This window comes from Taurulus bubalis, assembly GCF_910589615.1.
Source record: "Taurulus bubalis genome assembly, chromosome: 18".
NCBI classification, from domain to species: domain Eukaryota; kingdom Metazoa; phylum Chordata; class Actinopteri; order Perciformes; family Cottidae; genus Taurulus; species Taurulus bubalis.
Window position 1 is genome coordinate 11,766,213 of NC_136606.1, and position 13,120 is coordinate 11,779,332.

At 41.9% G+C, this 13,120-nt stretch overlaps 1 protein-coding gene across 1 annotated transcript in view; it reads left to right on the top strand.

The window, feature by feature from the left end:
• sema5a (sema domain, seven thrombospondin repeats (type 1 and type 1-like), transmembrane domain (TM) and short cytoplasmic domain, (semaphorin) 5A) overlaps positions 1-13,120 on the top strand; it is a gene marked incomplete at its 5' end in the record, with an annotated part of 77,856 nt that overhangs the window by 61,995 nt on the left and 2,741 nt on the right. Inside the window, 5 exons of the mRNA XM_079234626.1 lie at positions 4,614-4,823; positions 6,943-7,113; positions 7,293-7,448; positions 9,367-9,411; positions 10,234-10,445. Coding sequence (XP_079090752.1) covers positions 4,614-4,823; positions 6,943-7,113; positions 7,293-7,448; positions 9,367-9,411; positions 10,234-10,445 — 794 coding nt within the window. The remainder of the gene's footprint in view (positions 1-4,613; positions 4,824-6,942; positions 7,114-7,292; positions 7,449-9,366; positions 9,412-10,233; positions 10,446-13,120) is intronic.

The following is a 13,120-nucleotide window of genomic DNA, read 5'->3' on the forward strand; positions in this document are numbered from 1 at the left end:
CTCTGAGCTCTTGAAAACATCATAACAGCTGGTTTTGGGAGATTAGACACACCCAAGTTATGTCTTTGTCTGTGTTCCCTAACACCGGTTCACTTTTCACTGTTGCTTTTTTTGACCAATCAGACGACTTTATGCTGTCTCAGAGAGGAGAAGAGTGCTTTGGTACTCAAAATTGCCAGGGAGAAGGAAAGGGCTGTTTCTTTGATTGAAGCAAGTTTCCCTTTGGTAGAAAAAAAACATGTGTGCTGTTTGTTAGCAGGTTTTTGAAATTATCTCATTCTTTTGAAAGAACCTACATGCGCTTGAAGTCTGCCACCACAACCAGCAGTACCAGCTGGACTTTTGTATTATCTATGATTGTCGTGGCAAGAGGGATAAATGAAGACAAAATGGTCTTGAATTTTTCCATCATCTTAGATGCTTTTTCTGCTTTGTTCACTTGAATGAACAACAGCCAACTCAAACACAATACTTTTGTATTTGAACAAATTGGTATGAATGAGTTTTACCTAACAACAATTTTATGAAACATACCATAAAGTGTTCCAACCAGTTTCTGGGTGTAAAAAACATCCTGTGGTGACTTGAAACCTGCATGTGGAAGGTGATCCATCACAGTCAGCATTTAGTTGCCTTAGTTTCTTGTTAACGTTGTGTTATTGTTGCAGTTTGGAGCAGTGTGAACCATTTTAACACTATCCTTGTTGGCACATTCAAGAGTAAAGTGTCGGTCGGAAGCTGAAAATTCTATCATGCGATGCTGAATCACATTGTCAGAAAATCAAACTCACCAAATAAACAACATCCATAGATGATGTGAAAACAATAACATGGGATTGGTTGTTTGTTGCATTAAAATGCTGTTGGATGTCAGTTGGCAGTGATGGAGACAGTCTGTGAGTTCAAGTTATTGCAACCCTGTACTGAAGTGTAATCTACTGCAAGTCCTTCTTATAACAGTGAACCCTGCAAACACCACAAAGTAAATACATATGGCTCATGCTAACAGTAGGTTTAATATTGTGCTTTCAGTTCTTGTATTATTCTGAGCAAACCAAACATTACAGACAGACAGCGAATAAAACCCCTCCAGTCCAATATATCTCTGCAATCAAACCTGTAAGTGGGGAAAGAGCAGAGGACAATGAAGGTGCAGGTTGGGCCTTTAAACCTCATTTTTAAAAAAATGTGTCACACTCACAAGCATCACCTCGAGTGAATTAATGAAACATCACATAACACCCATTACTCCCTGGGCTCATATCAGGTTAGCATGTACATCCTTGTTCTGGGTTATTTGTGCGTTCATGTTTCTGTGCATGTGGCTGTGCACGGATCCCTCAATGGGGTGGGGTTTTAATTGCACCCTTAGAAAGTTTAAATTAGCTTTTCCATGAGAATATCCGTCTGGAGAGTTTCAGGGTTGATCACTTGGCAGACCTTAGGACAGCAAAGGGAGCGCTGTCAAATTGTGCCAATGTAAGAGAGCAGAAAGGAGGGCATGACTTTTGTAAAAAAAACAGCCATATATGTACAAACACAAATATTCGCATGGAGACATTGCTGATCTGATAGGGAAAGTAGAGGAAGAGGAGGGAGGAAGAGTAATAGGGAGTAAATATGCAGTTTTTAATCTAGGACAGGCTGGAAAAAGCACTTCTCTGCTTTTTCCACACTCAGTGTGGTCTCGTGTTGCTCTGATGTCGATAAAATTTTGTTCACACATGACGGTGCATCTCTTCACTGTTGAAGGATAGTGATTTTTCTACCTCTCCGTCTCTCACATCTGTTCGTCTCGAAGCGGAGTTGTCTCTTTGACTTGCAGATGTCATCTCGTCTCCATCTGCCTCTATCTATCTTTTTCTCACTTCATTTCTTCTCACACCTTTTGCTGTTTGAGTGCTTTTACAGTCGCCTCTAGTGTACATTAGATTGCACAGAATTGCAAATATGTGTGCCCTTACAGGATCCTCTCTTTTCTTATCCTCTTTTTTCCACACTTTCTCTCTTTCACACTCACACAAGTTCACATGTTTGTTGACAGTGTATTTTGCCTTTGAGCAGGGTGTGAGGTTGAGCGAAGAAAGGGAGGATGGAACCTTTTTAATGCCGTAGTTTCTTTGCATCAGAGACTATTGGATGGTGCGCTGTATCCTTCTTAGTTTTGGCTCAGCCAAGCCCTTCAGGAGATAAAGGATTAATTCTCGCCGGCTGTGTGTGGTTCTTGTGAGGATCGATAGATCCAGTCGCTGCCTATTTGAAAGGGAAGGCACCATTCTGTTTGTTTCTGGCGACGGGAGGACGGTCCCTGTGAAGCCGCATTGACAATACGTGCAGCACACCAGAGCCGTCTCAGGCCAAAGCTTCAGCAAGCAATGTGGGCGAAGTACTGGGTGTATTATGGACACTAGTGGAAGTAAGTGTTTGTATTTGTACATGTATCGGCAAGTGCATTGAAGTGTGTATATCAAATGTGTTTGTTCGCATGTATGAGAGGCACTTCATTGACATGAAAGCAGAGCAGCGGTCCAGTCACTTGGGCTAAGGAGGGCTTGATAAAGACTACGGGTCAGAGTAGCAGGGGGAGCTTTCCGTGCCACTGTCTGCTCAGAATCGATAAAGAGCGGGAGCCTCGACGGGCCTGTCAACACTCACGCCAGCTTGAAGCCGGGGAGAGTCAGCCAGTGCTCTACCAAGGTCGCCCGTAGTTATGAAGAGGTCGAGGATTTGGGCTAGGTAAACACACAGTCCTCTCTGTGAGAATACAAAGCAGCCATGCCACGCTAACTGTCAGTGAAAAGAACAGGCTGACAAAACAACGAGGCCAGGTTGGAGGACAGAAAGGGGGGCCGAGCGACAACAAGTGAGAGAAGGTTAATGGGAAAGATGGATCGAGAGGCAGAGAGGCAGAGAGGCTGTGAGCATAATAGATGACACAGTGATGCAACAAAAAATAAATCAGAGATTATAGAACGAGACAAAGTGGAAGGTTGCTGTGACATGGTCAAGTGGTTTACACCCAGGATCCAGATGGGATTCTGCTGGCTGTTTCAACAACACACAACTGTTCTTCACTCTTTCCTTTGAAGACAAATATATATTGATAGAAATAGCAGAATGGGTGTATAATAGGATGACGCAGACGCAACACAGACACACAAAAAGACCTCTACTGCCATCTAAGAAAAGTGGATCAAAGTCCAGTTTGTGGAACGAGTGACTCATCAGAGAAGTGCTTGGACAGTGACTGTAAGGTGATTATTATTCACTCGAACAGATTAGTTCACTCTCTCTTCATTTAAAATGGCCAAAAGCTTTTCTCTCCTCACTCATTCTGCTTATTTTCACAGCGTTGATTAATGCATGCAGTAATTATAGTGTAATAGTAATGACGGTTTCATATTTCATTAGGAATCCTCTATTCGACTCATTCCAGACGAGTGTACACAGATTAGTCGACTGATTTTGTTTGATGAGGGGGAGCGTTGGTGTGTTCACGGGACACACTCCGCTCTCACTGAATCCATCTTTAGAGACTGACAAGACGTCTGTGAAGAGTTAAATGATGGATAACATCTGTACAGCTGATTTCTGACACCATCAAAGTGGTATCCGTCTATTTGTCTCGGTATTGGTTTTATCGATTGTCTCCATTCTCATTCAATATTACTACTAGTACAATATTTTAAATAAAAATAGCTTTTTTAAGTAATTGTGCTTACTTCAGTGAGTTATATCTTTACACAAACAAGACTAAAAGTTGGTCTACAACCATACTTGCAGCTCTGTGAGGCTGTACTTAGGCCCTGTATGCTAAATGCTAACATCAACATGCTAACATGCGCACAGTGACTATGCCAATATGCTGATCTTTGCCATGTATGATCATTTCTATGCTTAACATCATGCCAACATTTGCTATTTTGCACACAAATAACAGCTTAGGCTGGATGCAGAATGTCATTTTACAGTAAATTAACTTTGGTAATAAACCAACGCTTTGGACAAATTGAAACCTTGGCCTGATGATGGCGCTGGATGAAAAGCTACGATTAAAGTTATTACAGTTAATCCCGAAGGAATCCATCGAATATTTGTCAAAACCACAAAGGAGAACATTATAGTATTGTCTTTGTGTTTTTGTTTCTATCTGCTGAAAGACGTCAGTAAAATTTCAAATATGATTTGATAAACAGGCAGAACTTAAGATTGACAGTGTGTATGAGCCTCTACGCTCTGTGCACATAATGTTCCGCGAGGTGATTTTTAATTAAATCTCTTGAATCGCTTTGCAGAATATGACTTAACAGCCACACAAAACATGTAGTGGGCTCTGCTCTTTTTGCACAAATTAAGTTAAAGCTTTTTGAATAGATCTAAAAGCTTTAAAGTATCATGAGCTGCTATTGACTCTCTATGCCCTCGTCTTGCTCTTCAAAATAAATGTGAGCAGTGATGCCAGGAATGGAGGACAAGTATCATCTGCTTTCTTGCCCAAAACAGCAAGATTTCATAGGAAGTGATGTCTTAATGCTGAGAAAAGCTAGGAACACCACAGGCGTGACATCCAGTAGAAATTGTTTTGACAAAAGTCCCCAATCTATTCCCAACAGGAGAGGTGCTTCGCCTTGGCAGGGTCTCAGGCCACACGGTGAACGGTGGCTGGTCCTCCTGGAATTCCTGGTCCCAGTGCAGCAGAGACTGCAGCCGGGGGATCCGGAGCCGGAAGAGGACTTGCAGTAACCCGGAGCCCAAGTACGGAGGTCAGACCTGCTTGGGGCAAGCACAAGAGTATCAGGAGTGTAACATCACTCCTTGTCCAGGTAAGAAATGCACACGTTTGCGCATTACAAGCCAGTTTTAGTTGCAAAGACTTATACTGTACACAAACATCAAACAGAGGACACAGAGATAAGAACATTCACAATACCAGAAGTAATTTACATAGCGAGCTCTCTTTGTCACTCACACTTGATAAATACATACTACTGCACCGTACTCAAACTATGCTGTTCCATGATAAATGGATAAAGGGTTACAGTGACAACATGACTTCACATTTTTGGGAACCACAAAAGAAATCAGTCTCAGATAAGAGGTGTTACAAAGACCCCAATTTACACCAGGAATCGAAGAGACAATTCCTGTGGCGATCAAGTATGTAATTACATTGCAGGGTAATTATGCTGCCAGCTATGGGAGGCCTTGTTCTGTTGTGAAAAGCCCCTAGACAATGCATTTTCAACACTCCTCTAGCAAAAGGCTGAGAGAGGAAGGTTTCCAATAAACGAATACTCTGTCTGAAAAGGGAAGTAAGCTGTCTAAATGGAAATCCAGTGCTTAGTTTGGCATAAAGCACACCTGCTATCCTGCATAGGCGCCAAGTAGACAAGCAGGAATGTTGTTTTAGATGATTATTAATCAATCTTTCTGGAGTAGGGTTTAGGTGTCTCACAAAAAGCATAGATCCTGGATCTACGCATCATATCAGCAGCCGCGATTTGTCTTCATAACTGCTGCCACGCCGTTACCAAGCGAAAAAGCCAAGAGAGTGCACGGCCATCGATTATATTTTTACAGCCGGTTAATTCATTCCTTGAAAGTGCACGCCATTCAGCTCCCAACAGTTTGAGTGCGGCCGCTAAGGTGCTATCAGCTGTGAGCTCAGACGAAGACTTTGAAACCTAAGAGCATCAGACTTGCTTTGTTCAGGAAGACTCTGCCTGTGTGGTTGCCACTAATGTTCCCCTATAATGTAGAGTGAATGCGCTTTGATTTTCCTGCCCTGTATCACTATGCTAATACATGTAGTACACCTATTCTGGGATGTTGACTGTAATAATATCATCGCTACAGTGTGTTGATGATCAGCTCCGCTCTCCTGTCCCCCAAAGGAATCGACTTAACTCAGCCTGAGTAGTTATGAATACTAATGCTTACTCAATTAGCACCCCTCTGAAAGTGAGATATTACTTTGAGGCAAGCCGACCGTGCTGGTAGACCAATTGTAATCCTCCTTTATGGCTAATCCAGTGCTTTTTAAATATATGAAGGAGAAGGTGTTATGCCACCATCCATCTGTTTTGGAAACAAATGAATCCGTGTTTTTCTTGCGTCTGCGCCCGAGATGAGACGATCCGTCATCGATGGCCAGGAATCGACTTATGTGTCGCTTTGTGATAGAGAAATTACACTGAGATGAGAAAAAAGCATCGGCAACTTCAATTACCTGCACTGTGCTGCCAGCCATCATCAGGTCTTTAAAAGCAATTCTCAAGTGGTTCCGAAAAGGTAATATCTCTCTGCCACAATGAAGTAAGGTTTTTATCGACATGATTGGCGATGGATATTTCCCTCTGTTCTGATTCACGGCCAAAGATTGCCCCCATTTTATTGTTCTTGTTCCCTCTCTCTTAATTTTCTCCCTCTTTCCCTCTGTTTATCTTTTTTGTGTGCTGATGCTGTCTTGAATTTTCAGGCGTTTGCCGCTTGGCACCACATACAGTTACGAGCAACAACAAAGACAGATTGTGATGCTTCATTTATCTTTATTAATCAGAGAAGATTGTTGAGTTCGGGGGGGGAGAGGGTCAGGCGTTTGCTGTAACAGCTGGATGAAGCACACTTCCTGTTATTTGAAAACACTCACACACACACATGTCCAAATTGCTTCATATTTCTGCGTCATGCATCGCTGTTTGAAATGGCTTGGAATGACTTCCAATCACTTGATGTTCAGAGGAAATTGTCTTTTCAAATGACCTGGAACACAAATCCCAGAAAACACGTAAGCACAAATTTGGGGGAATATTCTCCCAGAAAACAAGAAACTGTTCAATTTAGTGACTGTATACGCATGAATAACCTAAGAAAAAATGTTTATAATCATTCAGTTTTTTTAGCATTAACATAAACATTACGACACTGATATCCTCCCTTTAGTGGACGGCAGCTGGTCATGCTGGTCTTCATGGTCCAAGTGCTCTGTGACGTGTGGCGGGGGACACTATATGAGGACGCGCACCTGCAGCAACCCCCCGCCAGCTTATGGAGGGGACATCTGCCTAGGCCTGCACACTGAAGAGGCACTGTGCAACACACAATCCTGTCCAGGTACACACACACACCTCAATGACAAGTAGCTTAGGGCCTTGACTCGGCCACCAATCCATCAAAGGTTCATTGATTATTTTTTTTAGACTCATGCTGAGGGGTCACGCAACTCATCCAAACACACATATGGACACATACACTTCACAGACTGTAAGATATACTGTCAATGCCGTTCCTAGAGAGCTGGTCCAGCTGGTCGGAGTGGTCCCACTGTGACTCCAACGGGGCCCAGATGCGCGTGCGTCACTGTGATGTCCTGTTTCCCACTGGTAACCAGTGCTCGGGAAACAACAGCGAGAACAGGCCATGCTCCCCTGACTCCAATTTAATACCAGGTGATCACACACACACACACACACACACACACACACGCTCACAAAAAACTCACCAATACAGCCATCTACGTGTCCAAACGAAAACTGCTTTTCTTCTGGAATGTCTTGGCCACTCATGCATGACTTAATACACAACTTTGAGCACACACACATTTATTCTCCATCACCCACCACCATATGCCCTCAGCGGCAATTCAGTTTATTTCCGAGAATCCTGTGATAATGAAATACGTTAGTGATCCCTCTAAGGGACTCGTATCAGGTCGGAGGTCAGGTTCAGCGGCAGGGCAGCACTTTTGAGCAAGGTAGGGAGAGTGTCTCCTGCTCAAGGACTCCCGAGTGCGGCAGGTGATTACACGGGGGCGTGAACCCAGGTGCTACACTTAAGGGCAGTCTCCCTACTCATTCCAACAACCCTGCTGCTATATTAGTTTCATTATGAGTCTAGGAGTCTTGTCAGGCCATGTAAAAAGCACTTACACCAGCAGTTTTACTTTTTTTTTCATGTTAGATGGAAAGGGGGAAATTGCTCCTGTGAGGTGTTTTCTGTACCTGGTTTTTCAAGCGTTTTTATTTTTTTATATAATATTTTCTGGCATCCAATATTTTTGTGCTAATAATGCAGCCTTTCTCAGAATGAGTCATAGTAGTGTTAAATAGACAGTGTGCCCCACAGCTTTTCTGTTTGGTTGTTTGTTAACAATGTAAGTGCAGTAACGGTGTAAGATCCTTGTTTTTATAACTGTAAGATGAGATCCACTTTATTGATTCCAGCCAGTGAAATGAACTGTTCTCTCAGCCCTTCCAGCCTTATTTTTGCTTTACATTTCAAGCTGTCTGTATTCACTAGAGACATTAAATCAGCCATAAGTAATAATATTCACTTGTATTGAGTTTTTCAAAACAGACTAGCTGCTTATATGATGGTGATGAGAATATAAAACTCTGATACAGAGATGAGCCTTTGCATGTGAAGTGAACCTTTTTGACCCGTGGCCCACGTGAAAGACTTTTTTAATGTAACCGTTTGATCAATTTGTTGAAGATATAATAAATCTTGCAATAAATCTAGAAAGACTTATGGAGACCCTTCCCTGAAAAAAAAAAAAAAAACCTGCCTTTACTGTCTGTTGTGTGTTTAGTTACAGCTGCTAAGCATAAGTCAGTCGATGCCCAGGGGGCGGGTGTAGTGAACAGTTGTTTAAATAAACTCTTTCTGAAAGTTCAGAAAGTCCCGCAAAAAAAAAAATACATACGCACACATATCTCACAAACCATATATCTTTAGACGGCATCTCCATATTGACAGCCAGTAATGCGAGACAGCCCAGAGCATTGATCTGTGCTGCACAGAGGTCATTAAAATGTCTTCCTTTTACAAAGGATGCTTATGTTATTCACATTGCATTACTGCAAACACTAAAACTGCTATGAAATGTTTGTAAATATTTGGGGGAAAAGTAGTTCTGGAGTTCTTAAACTTCAGGATTCATTAATTGTGGCTTTAGAATAAACATTTGATTGAAACACAAATGTGTAACCTTTCTGTATTAATTAGCAGGGATATAATAATCATGAAAACCCTTCACAGGTCTTTATAGAATTACCCATTTGCCTTTTATACCTTATCATCCATCCCTTTTAATGGGAAAGGTAGTCCATTAAGGTTCATTAGATACGTCTTGTACTTAATTTCCTTTAATGAGAGCTGATACTTTTCATAAACCGCTCCAGGTGCCACAGCCGTGATTAGCTTGTGGGGTTTTTACGATAATCTGTTCCATATTGGGTACAGCTTTCATTTCTACACTCAACCTTCAAGGGTACAATTTGTCATGCTAACAAGAGTGTATGTGTAATGTACATTATTTTTTAACCTGAATTCTGTTTCCTTTTGCTGTTTCTTTGCCTTTGTCAGAAGTCTCGATTGCACGCTCCAGTCAGGAGGAGAGGCGCTGTGGAGGTAATTTGTGTGTGTGTGTGTGTGTGTGTGTGAGAGAGAGACACCTGGCCATACACATATACATATAACTCTGGCTATAAGGTAGCTTTCCAATACTGCTTAACACACATAGATCCAACTGTAAACACACCAAAGATACATTAAAGACAAATCTGCTCATATCTGGAGGAAGTCAAAGTACTTCTTATGTCTTAAATATGATTCACTCCGAGAAAGAAAAAAAGGACATCTTAAGAGAAGCACAAAAACATCAGCATATCAGTTATTATATTACAATTCTACTGGCAAAATGATTGCTTAATTGCTTAATATAGCAGTCTAAATATTTGTGTATATATATATATATATATATATATATATATATATATATATATATATATATATATATATATATATATATATATATATGTATAGTATATGTATGTATGTATTTAACTCTTTTAAATATCTCAATATATTCTCTTTTTCTTCTTTTCATTTTTGGCCGGCAACAGACACTTTTATAAATAACACAGAATTAAACTATAAATTGTGTTACCGTAAATAGCTGTGTATAGCTGATATGCACAATATCTAAATGAAAGTTGCATGTGAATGGCAGATACAAACAGGGCGCACATCTTTCATCTGTATTGCAGTCCCACTTGCACACAGTCTGAACAATAAAATAGAAAGAGAAAAAGACTAAGAGAAGTGTCTTTTTTTATTGCCGAACACTTCATCATTACCATATGAATTGCAGCTTCAATCACCACTTTCACTTATGTGAACTGATAGAGAATTACCTCCATCTCACTTCTCCCCCTTCCTGCCTTCTTCCAGACTTTAACCTCTTCCACATGATCGCCGTGGGGCTCAGCAGCTCCATCCTCGGCTGTCTGGTCACCCTGCTGGTCTACTCGTATTGCCAGCGCTACCAGCAGCAGTCTCACGACGCCACCGTCATCCACCCTATCTCAGCCGCACCGCTCAACACCAGCATCACCAACCACATCAACAAACTGGACAAATACGACTCGGTGGAAGCCATCAAGGTCTGTGGACAGGTTTGCACTGGGGTTCACTGCGGGTCACACTTGACTGATGTCCAGATGGGTAGAGGCAAAGCAGCAGTTTGTAACATTTCCTTACTGTTTGGCCTAATCAATTGATGTCACACTCCCACACCCCGCTGTTGAGCAACGGTTCGCCTCTTCCTCCAGTGTCAGTTGTGATTAAATACACTTCTTACTGCATGACTCTCACTGTCACACCACCTCCTGTCGTGCACTGACACTCTCTAGTTGTGTAACGGATAGACAGTTGTGCGTATATCTTCTCTCCGTGTGCTCCTCTGCTGTGTGTCTCAGTGTGTGACTTTGTTCTGTGTCAGTGGTCATACACTGCTTTCTCATAACATACTAATTACTAATCGGTGCGTGGGAAGGTAATCAGCGAAGATGCTCTGCATCTGCACATTTCCCTGCTTAGACACAGGTTTTTTTGTGTGTTTAATTATTGCATCCAAAATTGCAGACAGTTGGCTGCATCCGATCCCGTGACGGCGCTCCAGCTACTCTCGTGGTACAAACAACCTCTTATCCACTGATACGTCAGGCTTTTAGTGGCAGACTGAGCTGGTGATTAGTGCTCGTCCATAGCTACTCCATGCAGCAGCTGGGCTTTTTTCAAAGCATCCTTGTGATATGTATTATAGAGCGTTTTTAATAACGTCTACACCCTGTGCATTGTTTACCCTAAAAAGAAGCTTCAGAAGAAATTAATCTGGTTGCATGATGTAATACCAATAAAATAATTTGCCTCAAAATATTTTTGGTTTGGCACCAGCGTGCCACTTCAAGACTTGCGCCTGTTGGTCTTCCTGCTGCAAGGCTACATGGCATGAATCATAGAGAGAAGCTACAGTACAAAGTGAAGGGAAACGCAAAGCTTTACAGACTCTATGTTCAAGGTAGGGGGTTTAGCACACAGTCAATTGGTATTCTTCAAAGTTTTACACTGAAACTCAGCTTGGTATTATAACTTGTTTTTTATTGCAATGCTGATACGTCAGGATTTTTTTTGGCAGGTTTTCGATTTGTTTGTGTTTGATATTCTGTCAGAGGAAGTCTTCAAAATCAGACATACATTATAAACTAAGTGAATACTTGGATCTCTGTTTGCAAACTCTACTTATCAGATATGAAAATGTCAGTGAGAACGGATCCTTTGGCTGGAAGCAAACATCTCTGAATGTAATTTCATTGCAGAACAAAGGTGTGAGCAGCGTTCATCTGTCATGCAATTAGAGTCAGACGCATAGAGCATAATTCAGTTTGTCCAATTACAGATAGAGGCGGATATGAATATAGACAGACCACGTGGAAATACAAAAGGAGCTGCATGAAAAATAATCACTGTCTAATTTTTTACAAAAGAACATTCTGCTTCCAAGCCTCACTCACTGGACTTAAACCGTTTGGTTGTTGCAGTGAATATTCAAACATTAAGTGTGCAAAACTGAATATATCTCCTTTGAGAGTTTATAGGGAGGAATGATGAACACCTGATGCCAAATATGAGATTGTTTGGCCATAATCCTAATGTTTATGAGTCATTACTTTTGTTCTGTATTTCCAGCTGTCTAGATGATCACCAACCTAAGTCACCATGGAGCAGCAGTGTTATGTCCAGCTACATGGTGACTGTTTAGGCTCAGACAGAATACAGCCTCAGGGTTTCTTTGAGGATGATTCTTGCCCATTCCTCTCCTTGCAGCCAGATGTATCGGTACTCTTGCCATTGGACGACCCAGCCATGCACCAGCCTCTCTCTGCTAACATGGGGGTGTCAATGCGCGGCCTGGAAATGTTCTACTAACCTCTACAACAACACGCCTCTCGATTCCCCCCAACAACTCTTTGACCCCAACCACCACTACTTCCTCTTCCCCACTGTGCCCTGCCCTTCCACTTCCTGTGGCACTTCCTGTGTTTGGCAGGTTGGAGTACAGACTCTAGTTTCTCTTTCTCTGCTCAGACCCCGTCATCCTCCCATCACCCCCCCCCCCCCCACTCCCTCCCGGCTTGTGAGAAGGCAGTGTATCCCTCCTTTTTTTCCTCTCTTTCAACAAGTGCCTCCATTTGCATGTGTTTTTCATGTTGGTCTTTCTTGTTTTGTCCTCTGTTTTTACTTGATGGTTAATTTGATGGATTAAGAAGAAAACGTCATTGTTATGCTGTTTATTTTGCTCCACTGTTACCTCTCTATCACTAATGCCACTTCCTAGATTAAGTACATTACACCATTGCACCAAAAACTAAAATATAATCATTCTTCAGCCAATTAAAAGAGTTTAAGGCGGAAAGACAAAGTAGATCATGCTAATAAGTATTGTCGCACAGCTGTGCGACAATACTTATTAGCATAAAATAAGCCATGGGACCACCTACAGAGACACATAACCGTCGCCAAAGCTGCAGTGGTGTTGATTACATTCCCTTTGTGTGCAAATCACATAATGGGAATGAAGCAAAAATAGGATTTTTTTATTTTTTTTGTCCAGCACACTCCCCTGTCAGTGTCAGTTGGAAACATCCATCAACAGCAAATGCAGCATCATCAAGTGTTCAATTACACTGCCCCAAGGGACTCCCAGCACACACACACTCTACAACAGACTGCATATGAACGGATCCATTTGCCAAATTGCTGATGCTGTATTGAGCAC